Here is a 20,092-nt window from a genome sequence, read left to right as displayed (position 1 = left end):
CGCTGTATTCCCTCAGTACGGTGCAGTATTCCCTCAGTACAGCGCTGTATTCCCTCAGTACAGTGCAGTACTTCCCTAGTACAGTGCAGTATTCCCTCAGTACAGTGCAGTATTCCCTCAGTACAGTGCAGTATTCCCTCAGTACAGTGCAGTACTTCCCTAGTACAGTGCAGTATTCCCTCAGTACAGTGCAGTATTCCCTCAGTACAGTGCAGTATTCCCTCAGTACAGTGCAGTATTCCCTCAGTACGGTGCAGTATTCCCTCAGTACGGTGCAGTATTCCCTCAGTACAATAACGGAATACCAGCTGGGCTTTTTGGTTGGGTTTCTAGAGCTGAAGCTGAACCCACATCCTCCTGACTCAGAGATGGGAGTGTAACCACTGAACAATAACCCCTCATCATTAACTCGAGATTATTTCCATTCTCACATCTTTGGTTGTTCTCCTGAATACATTAACCCATTGAATCATGCAGGGGGGGGGGGATGAACAAGTCTTTACAGACACCTAGAAGTGGGACTATGTATTAAATTTCAGTAGAAATTATTCATTTTCAGACATGTTCCATTTTATAAGCGAACAAGATCGAGGAAACCATTTTGAGACTAATATTTACCTGAATGGGGCATTTTGTATCCAGCTATTAACCAATTGTATTAATCAATGAAGTGTATTCATTACTCACCAATTAGAAACAAATAGTGATCATCAATTGATTTTAATTGAAGATTTAATAATCAGTTTGTAGTATGTGTTAAAGACTGGGTTATACCTGAAACTAATGTCAGCCTGTTTTAAATTCTGTACTCCAGCTTCTGTAAGAAGAAATGTATGATTTGATAAGATGGTTAGCAGTGAGGTTTCATGCTCTTGGTAACCTTTTTGAGATGGAAGGTCATACAATGAATTGAAGACTTGTGCAGGATCAGATAGGAGGGACACATTAAACAGTCCCATTGTATCTCGATCTGAGACATTTACCCAAATGGTTAAAAAACAATTAAAATGATTCAGTAATGAAATTGACCAACCATTGAGTTCTAACCAGTTTATTCAAACTGAGGGAGGAGCTACTTAAGGATTTAAAACCCGAGGAGAAGGTCCATTGCCAGCCAAGTACTGGAATCCCCAAAGCAAGATTCCCATCAGAATTGTTGTCAAAAGGGAAGCACGTTGGTGCAGTGGTTAACATTTGCGAGAAGTCAATAAGAATAAACAGAGGTCACAGCCAAGGAGAATCTAGAACAGTGCTCCGCTTTCCTCCCACAAGTCCCGAAAGACATGCTCGTTGGGTGAATTGGACATTCTGAATTCTCCCCCTGAACCCGAACAGATGCTGGAGTGTGGCAACTAGGGGGTTTCCACAACCTAATTGCAGTGTTAATGTAAGCTCACTGTGACAATAATAAAGATTATTATTATTGGAGTCATCAAGTCTAAAGGTAACAGGGGCATGGATGAGGATTTCAGCACCAGATGTGCTGGGGTGGGGGTGGAGACAGGTGAGATTATGGAGATTGAAATATCTGGTATTAGTGATGGTGTGGATATGGGGTCAGAAACTCATCTTGGGGTCAAATTTGACATGGAGATTGTACAGAATGTGGTTCAGCCTCAGACAGTTCCCAGGGAGTGGGATGGACTCGGGAGTTAGGAAAAGGAATTTGCATCCTGGGTCACTGTCCGTGTGGAGTTTGCACATTCTCCCCATGTCTGCGTGGGTTTCATCCCCACAACCCAAAGATGTGCCGGTTAGGTGGATTGGCCACGCTTAATTGCCTCATAATTGGAAAAAAAATAATTGGGTACTCAAAATTTATTTTTAAAAAAGGAAAGGGAATTTGTAGTGGTGACTGAAGATGATGACTTTGGTCTTCCCAATTTTTAATTGGAGGAAGTTTCTGCTCATCCATTACTGGGTGTGGGATAAGCAGTTTGAGGAATGGAGAGGGATGGGGGTGAGGTAGAGCTGGGTGTTGTCAGTGAACATGTGAAAACTAACACGGTGCTTTTGGACGATGTCACCTAGTGGGGTTGGGGAGGGGCCAGGGATAGAACATCGAGTACAAGGAATTTGGAGAGGAAAGGTAGATTGGAGATGTCTTGGAAATTTGTAAAGATGGTGGGGTCAAGTGTTCTGTTTAGGATGGGTGATGATGTTGCATTAAAGTGAGAAGGGAAGAACCAAATGTGGTAGAACTGGAAACATATCAACTAACGCAGAGAAGTTGGATGGTCAACTGTTTTGTGAGAATGGAGTCAAGGGAACAGAAGTTGGGTCTGATGGACAATATAAGCTCAGAGGGAGATAGAAGATAGGAGAGAAACTGGAGAAAGATCCGAGTTCAGGGCTCAGACGAGGAGGAACGTTCGACGCAGTTTGGTCTGGTGGGTTAGTGGAAGGGAGGGAAGCAGCAGAGGTAGCTGATCAGATTGTCTCAATCTCAGTGACAAAGGAACCCCATGAACTCCACACACTTGTTGTCAGAGGTGAGGATGGATGAAATGGGGGGAGGGCAAAGAACATTTCAAAAGAAAGAACTTCTGTTAGAAATATTTAAAAATACTAGACGCACATTGTTTCACGCAATGTGATTTATTTGACTTTTACCTGGAATATTAACCCCGATAACTGAGCTAGAGTTTATTTACTGTTAAGGGCACAGCCAGAAAGGAAATTTGAGACATTTGTCCCCACAGCTTGTCTTTGCAATTTGTATAGGAGAAGGAGAAGTTGTGAACTCCAGAAATGATGTCCCCAACTATTTGTGATGGTTTCTTAAGTAAATGTTCATGATGGAATCGGAAAACAAATAAAATGAAATAGAAGTACACTTAAAATAAGGCAATGGTTTCACACATCCCAATACTTTAAACAGTTCCAAACAATCTTAATTTAACTACCTCAGAGCTAACCTTCCCCAATCCCCAATCAAGAGGCTGGTTTAGCTCATTGGGCTAAATCGCTGGCTTTGCAAGCAGACCAAGCAGGCCAGCAGCACGGTTCGATTCCCGTACCAGCCTCCCCGGACAGGCGCCGGAATGTGGCGACTAGGGGCTTTTCACAGTAACCTCATTGAAGCCGACTCGTGACAATAAGCGATTTTCATTTCACTTCATTTTCATCTGTCCAGCAATGCCTTATAGATTTTAAGATCTATAAAATGCAGAAACCTTCTCCCAAACTGTGCCTTTACTCCAGTTTGCTCCTGAGGTTAACCAGCAGTTAATTGGCTTTTCATATCTGGCTTCCTTCACACAGCTTTCTGGGCTGAGATTTAAACAGTATCTTCACAGGTTTCACTATCCTCTTAACTACGTTCTTTCCCTTTGATCTCTCCATCGTTTTACCCAATTTATTTCGAACTAATCTCTCCCAGAATTGATTAACATAATCTCTTTACTTTAACATTCATAATTTTAAAAATTGAATTTACTTCATCCATACTTCATTCTTGACACCTTTCTTTCACATCTTGCATCTTTTGAATCGCATCTCTTTCTGTTCTCTACCCAACCTGACTATATTTTTTCGGTAAATATCTGGTTTGAAGTCGAGCTGGGCTCATTAACACATCAAACTCACAGTTTAAATTCACACAGGTACTCTTTCTTCCACTGTCAGGACCACTCTCACACTTCACTAGTTACAAAAAATAATATTACACATAGAAAATAGTTCAATTTCTTAGATTCTTCTGACAAATTTTCTTGATAAAACATCAGTAGAAATCGACATTTATGAACAAGGTTCATTCCTGGGTGTGATTAACAGTAAAATATAATCACTAATTATTTGCAAACACGCTGGTGACTTGTCAGGATGGACATCCGAGTGAATCTCTTCCCACACACGAAGCAGGGGAACGGTCTCTCCCCAGTGTGAACTCGCTGGTGTCTTTGCAGAGTGGATGACTGAGTGAATCCCTTCCCACACTTGGCGCAGATGAATGGCCTCTCTCTAGTGTGAATTCGCTGATGTACAGTCAGTTGAGATGATTGCCTGAACCCTGTCCCACAGTGAGAGCACCTGAATGGTCTCTCATCAGTATGAACAAGCTGATGGCGCATCAGGTCCACAGGACTTTTATAGCACTTCTCACAGTCAGTGCATTCAAATGGTCGCGCTTCAGTGTGAACCTGCTTGTGTTTCAGCACGGTGGATGAATCGCTGAATCCCTTTCCACATTTGGAGCAGGTGAATGGCCTCTCCCCGGTGTGAACTCGCTGGTGTTGTAGCAGTCCTGATGATTGAGTGAATCCCTTACCACATTCAGGGCAGGTGAACGGCCTCTCCCCAGTGTGAATTCGCTGGTGTACAATGAGTTCAGATGACTGCCTGAACCCAGTTCCACAGTCCGAGCACCTGAACGGTCTCTCATCAGTGTGAGCTCGCTGATGACGCATTAGGTTGAGGGAACTTTTATAGCACCTCTCACAGTCTACACATTTAAAAGGTCTCTCGTCCGTGTGAACCTGCTGGTGTTTCAACAGAGTGGAAGAATCAGTAAATCCCTTTCCACACTTGGAGCAGGTGAATGGCCTCTCCCCAGTGTGAACTCGCTGGTGTTGTTGCAGCCCTGATGATCGAGTGAATCCCTTCCCACACTCTGGGCAGGTGAATGGTGTCTCCCCACTATGAACTCGCTGGTGTCTCAGCAGGTTGAATGACCAGGTAAATCCCTTCCCACACTCTGGGCAGGTGAACAGTCTCTCTCCAGTGTGACTGGGCTGATGGGCTTCCAGCTCAGACAGGGATCTGAATCCCTGCTCACAGTCCCCACATTTCTCCGCACTGCCAGCATTGCTATTTTCTTGCATGTTCAAAATCCGATGATATTCAGATCCTGATGTCTGTTTTCCAACTGCAAATCCGCCCCTTCTAACATCCTGTGAAATTGATTTAAAACAGAAAAATAGGGAGTGAGAGAGAACCCAAAAAACACAGGTTGTGAAACTGAGCTGAATGAATCTTGTCATTTGTGGGGCCGGCACTGGAAAAAAGTGACCATGGAAATTGCTGGGTTGCCACGAAAAAACAACTGTTTCAGTAATGTCCTCAGGGAAGGGAACCTACCATCCGGTCTGGGCCTACACAGGATTCTGGCCTCTATACGAACATATGAAATAGGAGCAGGAGTAAACCTATCATCAGGAAGAAATAGCGAGGCATCTGGATAGAAATTGTCCGATTGGGCAGACTCAGCATGGGTTCATGAAGGGCAGGTCGTGCCTAACCAATTTAGTGGAATTTTTTGAGGACATTACCAGTGCAGTAGATAACGGGGAGCCAATGGGTGTGGTATATCTGGATTTCCAGAAAGCTTTTGACAAGGTGCCACACAAAAGGCTGCTGCATAAGATAAAGATGCATGGCATTAAGGGTAAAGTAGTAGCATGGATAGAGGATTGGTTAATTAATAGAAAGCAAAGAGTGGGGATTAATGGGTGCTTCTCTGGTTGGCAATCAGTAGCTAGTGGTGTCCCTCAGGGATCCGTGTTGGGCCCACAATTGTTCACAATCTACATAGATGATTTGGAGTTGGGGACCGAGGGCAATGTGTCCAAGTTTGCAGATGACACTAAGATGAGTGGTAAAGCAAAAAGTGCAGAGGATACTGGAAGTTTGCAGAGGGATTTGGATAGGTTAAGTGAATGGGCTAGTGTCTGGCAAATGGAATACAATGTTGACAAATGTGAGGTTATCCATGTTGGTAGGAATAACAGCAAACAGGATTATTTAAACAATAAAATATTAAAGCATGCTGCTGTGCAGAGACCTGGGTGTGCTAGTGCATGAGTCACAGAAAGTTGGTTTACAGGTGATTAAGAAGGCAAATGGAATTTTGTCCTTCATTGCTAGAGGGATGGAGTTTAAGACTAGGGAGGTTATGCTGCAATTCTATGTAGTGTTAGTGAGGCCACACCTGGAGTATTGTGTTCAGTTTTGGTCTCCTTACTTGAGAAAGGACATACTGGCACTGGAGGGTGTGCAGAGGAGATTCCCGAGGTTAATCCCAGAGCTGAAGGGGTTGGATTACGAGGAGAGGTTGAGTAGACTGGGACTGTACTCGTTGGAATTTAGAAGGATGAGGGGGGATCTTATCGAAACATTTAAAATTATGAAGGGAATAGATAGTATAGATGCGGGCAGGTTGTTTCCACTGGCGGGTGAAAGCAGAACTAGGGGGCATAGCCTCAAAATAAGGGGAAGTAGATTTAGGACTGAATTTCGGAGAAACTTCTTCACCCAAAGGGTTGTGAATCTATGGAATTCCTTGCCCAGTGAAGCAGTTGAGGCTCCTTCATTAAATGTTTTTAAGGTAAAGATAGATAGTTTTTTGAAGAAAAAAGGGATTAAGAGTTATGGTGTTCGGGCCGGAAGTGGAGCTGAGTCCACAAAAGATCAGCCATGATCTCATTGAATGGCGGAGCAGGCTCAAGGGGCCAGATGGCCTACTCCTGCTCCTAGTTCTTATAAACCCCATTGAGCTGCGTCAACATTCACGATGATCATGGCTGATCTTGGTTTAATCTCCAACTTCCCGTCCTCCTCAAATCCTTTGATTCCCTGAAACATCTCTCCATCTCTGGGTTAGAAAGTTCCCCCATTTTATTCTTGGGAAGACTGAAGCTATTGTCTTCACTCACTGCTACAAATTCCACTTCCTAACCATTCAATCCGTCCATCTCCTCAGAAACTGCCTGAGTCTGAAGATTGTGCAGACTTGAGGGGCCGAATGGCCTCCTTGTGCACTGTCAGGATTCTATGATTGTCAGTCTAGGATAGAAATGCCAAACATTTCTTCTCTGGCTCCCTCATCCAGAATGACCGATCATGCTCCCTGCTGTACTTTGCCCCCAGCTATACTTTGCCCCTCATCGTCATCAGCAGTCCCTCAATTTGAGGATGACATCTACTCAGAGTCTTGCGTTTCTGCCATGGGTGGACAGAACCACAGATCTTGAGACCATGAGATATTGGAATCAGGAGAGCAGGATGTATTTCCCTTTCTTTCCATCGATCCACCGCCCCATCATTCAGACATTGGGACTCAAAGACTAATCCAGTTTGATGGACAAGTTGTCTCCATTCTGAACAATGGGGAACAAGCTCCTCCCACTCATTGAAACATCGCCCCGACACAGATGGCGGTCACGCATGCGCCATGGTGCACACTGTTTCCACTAAAGATGGAGGCCATTAATCCAAGCCGAAAATGAGGAGCTGCAGTCTTGCTCGGTACAATCTGGGTCCGGCTAACTCTTTTCCAAGGTTACTGACTCACATAAGGTGCTTACGCAGCGTTTCCGCCCTTCCCCGCGATCTCTCGCTCTCTACATATTGTTCACCACAGCTTACTTACTACTGACGTAAGAAAGCAGCTGCTCTCCGTCGCCATTACGCATACTGCGCATGCTTCAATCATAGCAGGCCCCGCCTCCCTTTCACTCCGATTGGTTGGAGGACCAGCCGCTCCCGGTCGCTCCTCCACTCCCGACCCACCTGATCCTATTGGTCCGGTGCCGCTGTCAATCACCCGGACATTGTGACAGTCTCAGATAGTGAGAGCTGCCACAGTCAGTATCTGGAGAACCATAACTACATTTTGTTTTCATATAATAGTGAGTTAGACATGGTTTGTTGACAACATAATATAATCCATTTCTGGTGTGTGTTACACTGTCACTTATTATCAGGATGTGGAGATGCCGGCGTTGGACTGGGGTGAGCACAGTAAGAAGTCTTACAACACCAGGTTAAAGTCCAACAGATTTGTTTCAACCACAAGCTTTCGGAGCGCAGCTCCTTCCTCAGGTGAATGGAGAGGTATGTTCCAGAAACATTTATATAGACAAAGTCAGAGATGCTGGACAATGCTTGGAACGTGAGCATTTACAGGTAATCAAATCATTACAGATCCAGGGAGAGGGATAATCACAGGTTAAAGAGGTGTGAATTGTCTCAAGTCAGAACAGTTGGTGGGATTTTGCAAGTCCAGGCCAGATGGTGGGGGGTGGATGTAATGCGACATAAATCCAAGATCCCTGTTGAGGCCACACTCATACGTGCGGAACTTAGCTACAAGTTTTTGCTCGGCAATTCTGCATTGTCGCGTGTCCTGAAGACCGCCTTGGAGAACGCTTACCCGGAGATCAGAGGCTGAATGCCCTTGACTGCTGAAGTGTTCCCCGACTGGAAGGGAACATTCCGGCCTGGTGATTGTCGCACGATGCCCGTTCATTCGTTGTCGCAGTGTCTGTATGCTCTCGCCAATGTACCACGCTTCGGGACATCCTTTCCTGCAGCGTAAGAGGTAGACTACATTGGTTGAGTCGCACGAGTATGTGCCGCGTACCTGGTGGGTGGTGTTTCCACGTGTAATGGTGGTATCCAAGTCAATGATCTGGCATGTCTTGCAGAGATTGCTCTGGCAGGGTTGTGTGGTGTCATGGTCGCTGTTCTGAAGGCTGGGTAATTTGCTGCAAACATTGGTTTGTTTGAGGTTGCATGGTTGTTTGAAGGCCAGTAGTGGGGGTGTGGGGATGACCTTGACAAGATGTTCATCTTTATTGATGATGTGTTGAAGGCTGCGAAGAAGATGTCGTAGTTTCTCCGCCCCAGGAAAATACTGGACGACGAAGGGTACTCTGTCAGTGGTGTCCCGTGTCTGTCTTCTGAGGAGGTCGGTGCGGTTTTTTGCTGTGGCGCGTTGGAACTGTCGATTGATGAGTCGAGCGCCATATCCCGTTCGTACGAGAGCACCTTTCAGCATCTGTAGGTGTCTGTTATGCTCCTCCTCATCTGAGCAGATCCTGTGTATACGGAGGGCTTGTCCATAGGGGATGGCTTCTTTAATGTGTTTCGGGTGAAAGCTGGAGAAGTGGAGCATTGTGAGGTTGTCTGTGGGCTTGCGGTAAAGCGAAGTGCTAAGGTGACCGTCCTTGATGGAGATGAGTGTGTCCAAGAATGCAACAGAATTTGGCGAAGAGTCCATGGTGAGTCTGATGGTGGGATGGAATTTATTGATCTCATCGTGTAGTCGTTTCAGTGATTCTTCGCTGTGGGTCCAAAGGAAAAAAATGTCATCGATGTATCTGGTGTATAACATCGGTTGCAGGTCCTGTGTGGTGAGGAAGTCTTGTTCAAACTTGTGCATGAAGATGTTGGCATATTGAGGTGCAAATTTAGTCCCCATGGCTGTTCCATGCATCTGGATGAAGAATTTGTTGTCGAAGGTGAAGACGTTGTGGTCTAGAATGAAGCGGATGAGTTGCAGAATTGCGTCTGGAGATTGGCAGTTGTCGGTGTTGAGTACTGAGGCTGTTGCAGCAGTGCTGTCGTCATGGGGAATGCTGGTGTAGAGTGCCGAGACATCCACTGTGACGAGGAATGTTCCTGGTTCAACTGGTCCATGGGTGCTGAGTCCGTCGGAAGTCCGTCGTGTCGCGACAGAAGCTGGGTGTACCTTGTACGATGGGTTTCAAGGTACCCTCGATGTGGCCAGAGAGGTTCTCACACAGGGTCCCATTGCCTGAAACGATAGGACAGCCTGGTGTGTTGGCCTTGTGTATTTTCGGGAGGCAGTAGAGATCTCCAATGCGGGGATTACGTGGGATGAGAGCACGTAGGGTGCTCTGAAGGTCTGGATCCAAGGTCCTGATCAGTCTGTTGAGTTGGCGGATGTGTTCCTTGGTTGGATCTGTGGGTAACTGTCTGTAGTGTTCCTGGTTGTGGAGTTGTCGGTAAACTTCTTTGCAGTAGTCGGTTCTGTTCAGTATGACGGTGGCCCCTCCTTTGTCTGCTGGTTTGATGACGATGTTGCGGTTAGTTTTGAGAGCGTAGATGGCGTTGCGTTGTACTTGGGTGACGTTCGGGGCTGCCTTGTGAATGCGACTGATGAATCTGGCATTGACACGACTTCTGATGGCTTCAGCATACATGTTGAGTCTAGGGCAGCGGCCTTCCGGAGGGGTCCAATTCGACTCTTTCCTTTTCGTTTGCTGCACTGCAGATCTCGCGGTCTGCTGGTCCGGTTCATTGGTTGTCCCCTTGGGTTCGCTGTCGGCCTCTTGGGGTCTGTGGAAGAATTCCCGGAGCCTCATTCGCCTGATGAATTCCTCCGTGCCTGCCACGAGACTGATGGGGTCCATTTTGGTGGTGGTGCAGAAATTGAGCCCTCTGCTGAGGACTTCGATTTCATCTGGTTGAAGGGTGTAGTCTGACAAGTTGACAATAGATTTCCCTGTATTGTTTTCGGCTGTGATACTGGGGGAGGCTTGGTTGCTGCTGGTGGTGATGCCGAGTTTCTCAAGCTTCCTGTTCTTGGTGTGCATATAGGTGGCACAGTATCATTGTCTCACCTGTTTGGCGCTGTTACGCAGCTGGTCTGCTGTGTCCTGAGCGCAATTTGAGAATATGGCCTCTATCTTGGTTTCCAGGTTGCGTCGACTGCTGTAGAGCTGGTGTACGAGGTGTTTGAGGCGTGTGACAGAGGTGCGGCGGCAGAGTCTTTCAGCGTAGTCTGTGTTGTAGGTCGACTTGAGTGGGTTTGTGATCTGTAGCCCTTTCGGGATCTTGTCTGCTTTTTTGCATGTTTGAAACAAACCTGTTGGACTTTAACCTAGTGTTGTAAGACTTCTTACTGTTATTCCGGGGTCAGAACCGCATCCGGGGACTCATGGACCCCCCCCCCCCCCCCCCCCCCCGGCTCTGCCTATCCCTCCATTCCCCTCACCCCCTGTGGATCTGCCAAACAAGCTTCTGTCCCTGGACACCGCCCGCACTGCGCATGCTCAACGTCACAATGCCCGGTGAGTGATTGACGGCAGCTCCGGACCAATAGCAAGAGGGGATTGGGCTGGAGGACCGAGAGGCAGCGGCTGGTCCTCCCACCAATCAGAGTGAATGGGGGTGGGGTCACAGCACTGACTGAAGCATGCGCAGTACGAGCCCCAGAGCCGGAAGGCGGCGGTCGGGTTGAGGTCACAAAGGGTGAGAAGTGTATCCGGGGGGGTGAATATTTAGAACAAAGCGGGAAGTTGGGCACCAGGGATGAGATGTTGGTGGAGTGGGAATGTCCCTGGGTGGGTATTAGTGAGTCCTCCAGGGTAATGGTCTGAGGACCGAGTGGAATATTCCTGATTACCAAACAACTAACCTCAATTCATAAAACATAGTGAAAACTGGTGTCAGTAATGGTGACCATGCAGCTATCACTGGTTGTGTATAAACTGATCTGATTCACTAATGGCCTTTAGGAAATCTGCCAACCTAACCTGGTCTGGCCTACATGTAACTCCAGAGCCACGGCAGTAAATCTGCCCTCTGAAATAGCCCAGCAAGCCATTCAGACCAAGGGCAATTCGGGATCGGCAACAAATGGTGGATTCACCAGTGATTACCACAGGAATTGTCATTTGTGGGAGAGAGAATTCCAAATGTGTCCCAGATTTTGTGTCAACAAGTGTTTCCTCATTTCACACTGACTTCTGTGACCTGGCTACAATTTTTAGGCAATGTCCCAAGTCCTTACTCCCCAGTCAGCAGAAATCATTCCTCTCTGTCTTTGATTAAACCACACTGTAATTTACTAAATACCAGGATGTGGAGATGCCAGCGTTGCACTGGGGGGGGGGGGGGGGGGGGGGGGGGGCACAGTGAGAAGTCTTACAACACCAGGTTAAAGTCCAACACATTTGTTTTGAATGACGAGCTTTCAGAGCATAGCTCCTTCCTCAGCTGTGCTCCAAAAGCTACTGATTCAAAATAAACCTGTTGGACTTTAACCTGGTGTTGTAAGATTGCTTACTGTGCTCACCCCGGTCCAACGCCGGCATCTCCACATCATGGCCGGAAGATGAGACAAAAAAGCATCTGTCCCTGGGCATGAGCCGCACTGCGCATGCTCCACATCACAATGCCCAGCGAGTGATTGACGGCAGTTTTGCACCAATAGGAAGAGGAGGTGGGACTGCAGGACCGAATGACAGCAGCTGGTCCTCCAACTAATCGGAGAGAATGAGGGGCGTGGCTGCTCTCAGATCTCCCTGATTGGTTGAGACTCTGCAGTCATTTTGAGTTCTTCCCATTAGCCACTGTGGGCGCAGGTTCCAAAACCACATTTCCTGTCTGAGAGATGTTGACCAATGGGAGGAATTTGGAGGACCGGACGCAGTCTGGTCCTCCAGGCAATCAGACCTGCCGGCTTTGTGTGAATGAAAATGAAACTTCACACAGACTGAAACATCTTCCTGTGTCAAACATCTGATTAAAACATTTTCTTTCCACTTCAATGGACTTTTTTTTAGAATCCATTGACCCTTCTACAGAACTGTTACAAGGAACAACAAATGTTTACTGTTTCTCTCGCCACAGATGGCACGGTAGTTAGCACTACTGCCTCACAGCGCCAGCAACCAGGGTTCAATTCTGGCCTTGGATGACTGTATTGAGTTTGCACGTTCTTCTCGTGTCTGCGTGGGTCCCTACGGGTGCTCCAGTTTTCTCTCACGAGAATGTGCAGGCTTGGTGGATTGGCTATGCTAAATAGCCCCTTAGTGTTCAAAGATGAAGTGGGTGTATGGGGAGAGGTTGGGGGAAATGCACCTGGGTGGGGGGCTCGATTGGCCATGGTAAATTGTCCCTTCGTGTCCAAACAAAGGTTAGGTGAGGTTACTGGGTTACAGGGATGGGCTTAAGTAGGGTACTGTTTCTGAGGGCCTGTGCAGGCTTGATGGGCCTAATGGCCTCCTTCTGCACTGTACATTCTATGATTCTGTTGGAATTTCTTTCCCACAGTCTGACCTGGTGGGTCTGTCTGGTGGTATATCCCTGGTACTGTCCATGTATTTGAATGTTTGGGTATTTTAGGGAGCAGGTAGAACTTCCTTGGCTCTACCTGTTGTCTTTGGTTAATGTGTCTGGAGTCTTTGAGTTCTTCCAGTCTGTCTCCAATGCTCCTTCCTGTCTCGGGTATATGGGTCCAGGTGGCTTGGTGTTGTGATTCATGCTGTTTAGTTGTCTGTCTGTCTCCAGCAGGTATTGTTGTCCCTCAATAATGACTGTGCTGCAAACCTTGTCTTCTCGTCTTGTGGACATATCAGTGTTGGATCCAAGCTCCCGGATTGTCTGTCTTTCTCTCCGATTGAGGTTCTGTTTGTCTCTTGTATTTCACTGTGACAGGGCAGAGACCTGATTGAAGGATTCAAACATGGGAATTCTGGGAAAGATAGTCAAGGATTTGGGAGGTGACAACATGTTCAAGGAGTTTGGAGAGGAGAAGGAGGTTGAAGATGGGGCACAAATTTGGAAGGATGGCAGGGGGTTTTATTGAAGAGGGGGTGATGATGGCAGATTTGGACAGAGAGACAGTACCTGAAGAGTGAGAAATGTTGACAATATCCATGGACACAGGGTAGTTGGCTGATCAGTAGCCCAGTGGGAATAGGGTCGATGGAGCAGGAGCTGGGTCTCATGGACAAGATGAGCTCTGAGAGGACATGAGGGGAGATGGGAAAGCAACGAGAGAAAGATGTGGATTCAGGGCTCGGGAAAGGATGAAATTTAGAGACAGTTTGGTCCGGTCGGCTCGTGGAAGGGAGGGAAGCAGCAGAGGCAGCTGATCGGATTGGCTCAATCTCAGTCACAAAGAAGCTCCACAAGCTCCTCACACTTCTTGTTGGAGGTCAGGATGGAAGAGACAGGGGAGAGCGAGAGAACTTCAAAAGGAACTAACTTATGTCAGAGATATTAGAAAGTTTCAACACACTGCGTATTTCACACAAATCTAATTTATTTGACTTTTAGCCAGAATATTAGCCCCTGTAAATGGGCTGGAGTTTGTTATCAGCAGAAAGAGACCCAAATGAACATGGTTCAGTCCTGAATGTGAGGAACAGCAAAACCCAATCACTGTTGTTACTTGTGGCCTCGTTGGTGTCTCAGCAGGTAGGATGAAGTGGTGAATCCCTTCCCACACTGGGAGCAGGTGAATGGCCTCTCCCCAGTGTGAATTCGCTGGTGCTTCTGTAGGGTGGATGCCTGAGTGAATCCCTTTCCACACTTGGAACAGGCGAATGGTCTCTCCCCAGTGTGAATTCGCCGATGTGCAGTGAGGTGAGACGATTGTCTGAACCCAGTCCCACAGTGAGAGCACGTAAACGGTCTCTTGTCAGTGTGAACACGTTGATGACGCATCAGTTCCCCAGAACGTTTATAGGAGTTCCCACAGTCTGGACATGGAAACGGCCTCTCATCACTGTGAATTCGCTGGTGATTCAGAAGTTCGGATGACTGAATGAATCCCTTCCCACACTCTGAGCAGATGAATGGTCTCTCCCCAGTGTGAATTCGCTGATGTACAGTGAGGTGAGATGATCGTCTGAACCCAGTCCCGCAGTGAGAGCACCTGAAAGGTCTCTCGTCAGTGTGAACACGTTGATGTTGCAACAGTTCTCCAAAACGTTTATAGCACTTCTCGCAGTCTGGACATTGAAACGGTCTCTCATCAGTGTGAATTCGCTGGTGCTTCTGCAGGTCGGATGCCTGAGTGAATCCCTTCCCACACTTGGCACAGACGAATGGCCTCTCAACTGTGTGAATTCGCTGATGTACAGAGAGGTGAGATGATCGTCTGAACCCAGTCCCACAGTGAGAGCACCTGAATGGTCTCTCGTCAGTGTGAACACGTTGATGGCACATCAGTTCTCCAGATCTTTTATAGCACTTCCCGCAGTCTGGACATTGAAACGGTTTCTCATCAGTGTGAACTCGCTGGTGACTCAGCAGGTGGGCTGAAAGAGTAAATCCCTTCCCACACGTTGAGCAGGTGAATGGCCTCTCCCTGGAGTGAAATCGCTGGTGTGTGGACAGACCAGATGGCTGAGTGAATCCCTTCCCACACTCGGAGCAGGTGAATGGTTTCTCCCCAGTGTGACTGCGTCGATGAGTTTCCAGCTTGGATGGGTAAGTGAATCCTTTCCCACAGTCCGCACATTTCCACGGTTTCTCCTCAGTGTGACTGCATTTGTGGCTTACGAGGCCTGATGATCGAGTGAATCCTCGTCCACACACACAAGTGTACGGTTTCTCCCCACTGTGAATGACGTTTTTTCCTTCCATGTTCAAAATCTCATGATATTCAGCAATGATAAATTGAGGACCCTGTCAGATGCTGATGTGATGTTTGGTTTGTGTTTCCAGACTTTGAAGACCCTGCCTTCGAACACCGTGAAACTGATTGAAAACAGAAAATAGGGAGTGAGAGAGAACCCACAAAAACACAAAGGCAGGTTGTGAAATTGAGCTGAATGAATCTGGTCATTTGTGGGGCCGGCTCTGGGACAAAGTGACCATGAAAACTGCTGGACTGTTATAAAAACCCAACTGGCCTCTTTGGGAGGAGAGAGAAAGAGGTGAAGAGGGATTTTGTACATCTACAAGAAATATTAAGACAGTAGTTGGCAAAGCAAATTCAATCTTGAGCTTCATAATTAGAAATATTGATCCCGAAACAGGGTAGCTCGGCTTCCAGTGACACCGTGATTAGCACTGCTGCCTCACCGTGATTAGCACTGCTGCCTCACCGTGATTAGCACTGCTGCCTCACCGTGATTAGCACCGCTGCCTCACCGTGATTAGCACCGCTGCCTCACCGTGGTTAGCACCGCTGCCTCACCGTGATTAGCACCGCTGCCTCACCGTGATTAGCACTGCTGCCTCACCGTGATTAGCACTGCTGCCTCACCGTGATTAGCACTGCTGCCTCACCGTGATTAGCACTGCTGCCTCACCGTGATTAGCACTGCTGCCTCAGTGATTAGCACTGCTGCCTCAGTGATTAGCACTGCTGCCTCACAGTGATTAGCACCGCTGTCTCACAGTGATTAGCACTGCTGCCTCAGTGATTAGCACTGCTGCCTCACAGTGATTAGCACTGCTGCCTCACAGTGATTAGCACTGCTGCCTCACAGTGATTAGCACTGCTGCCTCACAGTGATTAGCACTGCTGCCTCACAGTGATTAGCACTGCTGCCTCAGTGATTAGCACTGCTGCCTCACAGTGATTAGCACTGCTGCCTCAGTGATTAGCACTGCTGCCTCAGTGATTAGCACTGCTGCCTCAGTGATTAGCACTGCTGCCTCAGTGATTAGCACTGCTGCCTCAGTGATTAGCACTGCTGCCTCAGTGATTAGCACTGCTGCCTCAGTGATTAGCACTGCTGCCTCAGTGATTAGCACTGCTGCCTCAGTGATTAGCACTGCTGCCTCACAGTGATTAGCACTGCTGCCTCACAGTGATTAGCACTGCTGCCTCACAGTGATTAGCACTGCTGCCTCACAGTGATTAGCACTGCTGCCTCACAGTGATTAGCACTGCTGCCTCACAGTGATTAGCACTGCTGCCTCAGTGATTAGCACTGCTGCCTCACAGTGATTAGCACTGCTGCCTCAGTGATTAGCACTGCTGCCTCAGTGATTAGCACTGCTGCCTCACAGTGATTAGCACTGCTGCCTCAGTGATTAGCACTGCTGCCTCACAGTGATTAGCACTGCTGCCTCACAGTGATTAGCGCTGCTGCCTCACAGTGATTAGCGCTGCTGCCTCACAGTGATTAGCGCTGCTGCCTCACAGTGATTAGCGCTGCTGCCTCACAGTGATTAGCGCTGCTGCCTCACAGTGATTCGCACTGCTGCCTCACAGTGATTCGCACTGCTGCCTCACAGTGATTCGCACTGCTGCCTCACAGTGATTCGCACTGCTGCCTCACAGTGATTCGCACTGCTGCCTCACAGTGATTCGCACTGCTGCCTCACAGTGATTAGCACTGCTGCCTCACAGTGATTAGCACTGCTGCCTCACAGTGATTAGCACTGCTGCCTCACAGTGCTCGGGACCCGGGTTTAATTCCAGCCTTGATGTCTGTGTGTGTGGAGTTTGCACTTTCTCCCTGTGTCTGCGTGGGTTTCCACCAAGTGCTCCAGTTTCCCCCTGCAGTCCAAAGACGGGCAAATTAGGTAGATTGGCCTTGATAAATTGCCCCTTAGTGCCCAGGGATGTGCAGGTTAGGTGGGGCTATAGGATGTCACAGTGGTTAGCACTGCTGCCTCACAGCTCCAGGGTCCCGGATTCAATTCCAGTCTCGGGTGACTGCTTCTGTGAAGTTTGCATTTTCTCCCCGTGTCTGCGTAGATTTTCTCCTGGTGCTCTGGTTTCCTCACACAGTCCAAGGATGTACAGGTCAGGTGGATTGTCCATGATAAATTGCCCCACAGGTTAGTTGGAGTTACTGGGTTACGGGGAGAAGGTGGAGGCATGGGCTTAAACTGAAGTAGGGTGTTCTTTCCAAGGGCTAGTGCAAACTCCTTGGGCTGAATGGCCTCTCGCTGAACTGTAAAGTCTATGATTCTGCACTGTAGGAATTCTTATGAATCTTTATAAAGCTCTGGTCACCACTCTTCAGGAAGGATGTGATGGTTCTTGGAGAAGGTGCAGAGGGGATTTACCAGAATGGTTCGAGCAAAGGAGGTTGAGTTGAAATTTGATTCAGGTCCACAAGATTATGCCAGATTTCCATCGGGTGGACAAAGTAACTGTTTCCATTCACTGATCGTACAAGCAGCCGGGACACAGATTTAAAGTTTTGGGTAAAACCTGGATTGAACGATATAAGATGCTGAGGGGCCTTGACAGGGTGGATGTGGAGAGGATGTTTCCTCTTGTGGGAGAATCTGGAACAAGGAGTCACTGTTGCAAAATAAGGAGTCGCCCATTTCAGATGGAGATGAGGCTTTTTTATTCTCTTGAGGGTTGTAAGACTTTGGAACTCCCGTCCTTAAAAGGCAGTGGAAGCAGAGTCCTTGAATATTTTTAAGGCAGAGCTGGATAGATTCTTGATGAGCAAGGGGGTGAAAGGTCATCAGGGTTAGGCAGGAATGTGGAGTTGAGGTTAGAATGAGATCAGCCGCAATCTTATTGAATGCTGAGCAGGCTCGAGGGGCCGAGTGGCCTGTTCCTAGTTTGTATATAAAGGAACAGGAGAAATGATGTGATATGAGATATGTTTTTACACAGCGAGTGGCAATGACCTGATACTTGCTGCCTGTGAGCGAGTTTGAAAATCGACACAATTAATGATTTGATTTCAAAAGGAAATTGGACAAACACTTGAGGGAAATAAACCTGTGAGGATACAGGGATGGAGCAGGAGAATGGCACTGAATGGATTGCTCCAGAGAGCTAGCATGGACTGAATGGGCCGAATGGCATTCTCTGTGTCATCATGTCTCTGACTCGTTTGTGTAATTTAGTTTTGTAATTTAACCCCGGGCGGGTTCAGATATCACTCAGGTAAATCTCTGCTACACTCCCTCAGAGGCCATTCTATCCTTCCTCAGGTTGTTGTCCAGAACTGAACACAGTTCTCCAGGTTTGGTCTAACCAGGGTTTGTGAATCTCGGGGCTTTTCCAGTCACACCGATACCTGAAATCTTCCCTCACAGACAGAACAGACAAACCTTTTACCTTCCACACCCAGATGCTGCTGATATTCAGGGTCGGATGAATAATGTGACTGTCAGATCGCGATGTGACGTTTGGTTTGCGTTTCCCGTCTGTTCAACCTCCACTTCCAGTATCCTATACATTTACAGAAACCTCACTGTCAGTTTAGGATAGAAATTCACAATATTCTCTCCTCACCAACTTTGATTAAATGTATTCTTGGAGGTTTGATCACATGACCTGCCCCCATCCTCCAGCCATTAATCGGTCAACACATCCATCCTTGTGACACACTGCCTTCCTCGGCCAATTGGGAAGCAAAGGACTCATTACCTCACAGGACAGTGATTGACTGTCAGCCAAACAACCTTCATCCCATTTACAATATTTTTGTATCCACTGAAGAGGAGCAGCTTCGGGCCAGTCAGTATAAATAACTTACGTTGGGGATTCACCGGCCTAGCCGGCAGGGAGGGGGGTTAGTGCCAATCCGGGGAGGAGCAGCTCTGGACAGTCAGTATCAATAACTCACCCAGAGGATTCACGGCCTAGTCGGCAGGGAGGGGGTTGGTGCCAATCCGGGGAGGAGCAGCTCCGGGATAGTAAGTATGGGCAGCACGGTAGCATTGTGGATAGCACAATTGCTTCACAGCTCCAGGGTCCCAGGCTCGATTGGGCCACTGTCTGTGCGGAGTCTGCACCTCCTCACCGTGTGCGCGCGGGTTTCCTCCGGGTGCTCAGGTTTCCTCCCACAGTCCAAAGATGTGCAGGTTAGGTGGATTGGCCATGCTAAATTGCCCTTAGTGTTGGGTGGGGTGACTGGGTTATGGAATAGGGTGGTGGTGTTGACCTTGGGTAGGGTGCTCTTTCCAAGAGCCGGTGCAGACTCAATGGGCCAAATGGTCTCCTTCTGCACTGTAATTCTATGAATAACTGACCCCGGGGATTCACGGCCTAGTTGGCAGGGTGCGGGGTTGGTGCCAATACGAGGAGCAGCTCCGGGACAGTCAGTATCAGTAACTCAGCCCGGGGATTCACGGCCTAGTCGGCAGGGAGGGGGGTTGGTACCAATCCGGGGAGGAGCAGCTCCGGGACGGTCAGTATCAATAACTCAGCCCGGGGATTCACGGCCTAGTCGGCAGGGAGGGGAGTTGGTACGAACCCGGGGAGGAGCAGCTCGGGACGGTCAGTATCAATAACTCACCCCGGGGATTCACGGCCTAGTCAGCACGGAGCGGGGTTAGTGCCAATCCGGGAGCAGCAGCTCCGGGACGGTCAGTATCAATAACTCACCCCCGGGACAGTGAGAGGGGAGAATGTTCAATGTTTCACATTCGGCTCTTTGGATTCTAAACCCCGCCACTGACCTCTCACCTGACACCTCACAATGCCGGGGCAATGATTGTCGGCAGCACCGGACCAATAGGAGGAGGAGATGTCCGTAGGGCCGGTCCGGACTGCCTGGTCGCCCAACCAATCAGCGTGAATAAAGGGGCGGGACTGGGCTGAGCGAAGCATGCGCAGTGTGATTAATGGCGATGCAGAAAAACGTTCGTTCTCGGGTCCACAATTTGTGAAGGTGGC

The 20,092-nt window shown here is 48.1% G+C and overlaps 2 protein-coding genes across 5 annotated transcripts; both read right to left on the bottom strand.

Annotated features, from left to right (window-relative positions):
• Nucleotides 1-704: 704 nt before the first annotated feature.
• On the bottom strand, nt 705-19,926 carry LOC119961111 (zinc finger protein 239-like). Of its 4 annotated transcripts, XM_038788583.1 has the most exons (3): nt 19,883-19,926; nt 18,530-18,643; nt 705-4,892 (listed from the first exon to the last, which is right to left on the bottom strand). In XM_038788583.1, exon 3 carries the CDS (start codon nt 4,821-4,823, stop codon nt 3,795-3,797), a length of 1,029 nt encoding a protein of 342 aa, XP_038644511.1. In that variant the 5' UTR covers nt 4,824-4,892; nt 18,530-18,643; nt 19,883-19,926; the 3' UTR covers nt 705-3,794. The 4 variants fall into 4 exon arrangements, with proteins under 4 accessions (XP_038644511.1, XP_038644513.1, XP_038644509.1 ...); XM_038788585.1 differs by lacking the exons at nt 18,530-18,643; nt 19,883-19,926 and adding an exon at nt 12,905-13,096; XM_038788581.1 differs by lacking the exons at nt 18,530-18,643; nt 19,883-19,926 and adding an exon at nt 7,370-7,762.
• On the bottom strand, nt 13,942-14,955 carry LOC119961121 (zinc finger protein 418-like; the record flags this gene model as incomplete). Its single annotated transcript, XM_038788621.1, has 1 exon — nt 13,942-14,955. A coding segment is annotated over one exon (1,014 nt), but the record flags the coding sequence as incomplete, so codon positions are not given.
• Nucleotides 19,927-20,092: the final 166 nt, after the last annotated feature.

This window comes from Scyliorhinus canicula, unplaced genomic scaffold (genome assembly GCF_902713615.1).
Source record: "Scyliorhinus canicula unplaced genomic scaffold, sScyCan1.1, whole genome shotgun sequence".
Taxonomy (NCBI): domain Eukaryota; kingdom Metazoa; phylum Chordata; class Chondrichthyes; order Carcharhiniformes; family Scyliorhinidae; genus Scyliorhinus; species Scyliorhinus canicula.
Note: the sequence above shows the minus strand (reverse complement) of the source record. Positions and strands in the feature narration are given on the sequence as shown.

Bases quoted from the DNA above. Each gene is read 5' to 3' on its own strand.
- LOC119961111 (XM_038788581.1), bottom strand. From the start codon at position 7,432: ATGATTGAAGCATGCGCAGTATGCGTAATGGCGACGGAGAGCAGCTGC. The intron at 4,893-7,369 runs GTAAGTAAGCTG...TCAATTTCACAG, and splicing joins GCTGCTTTCTTACGTCAGTA to GATGTTAGAAGGGGCGGATT.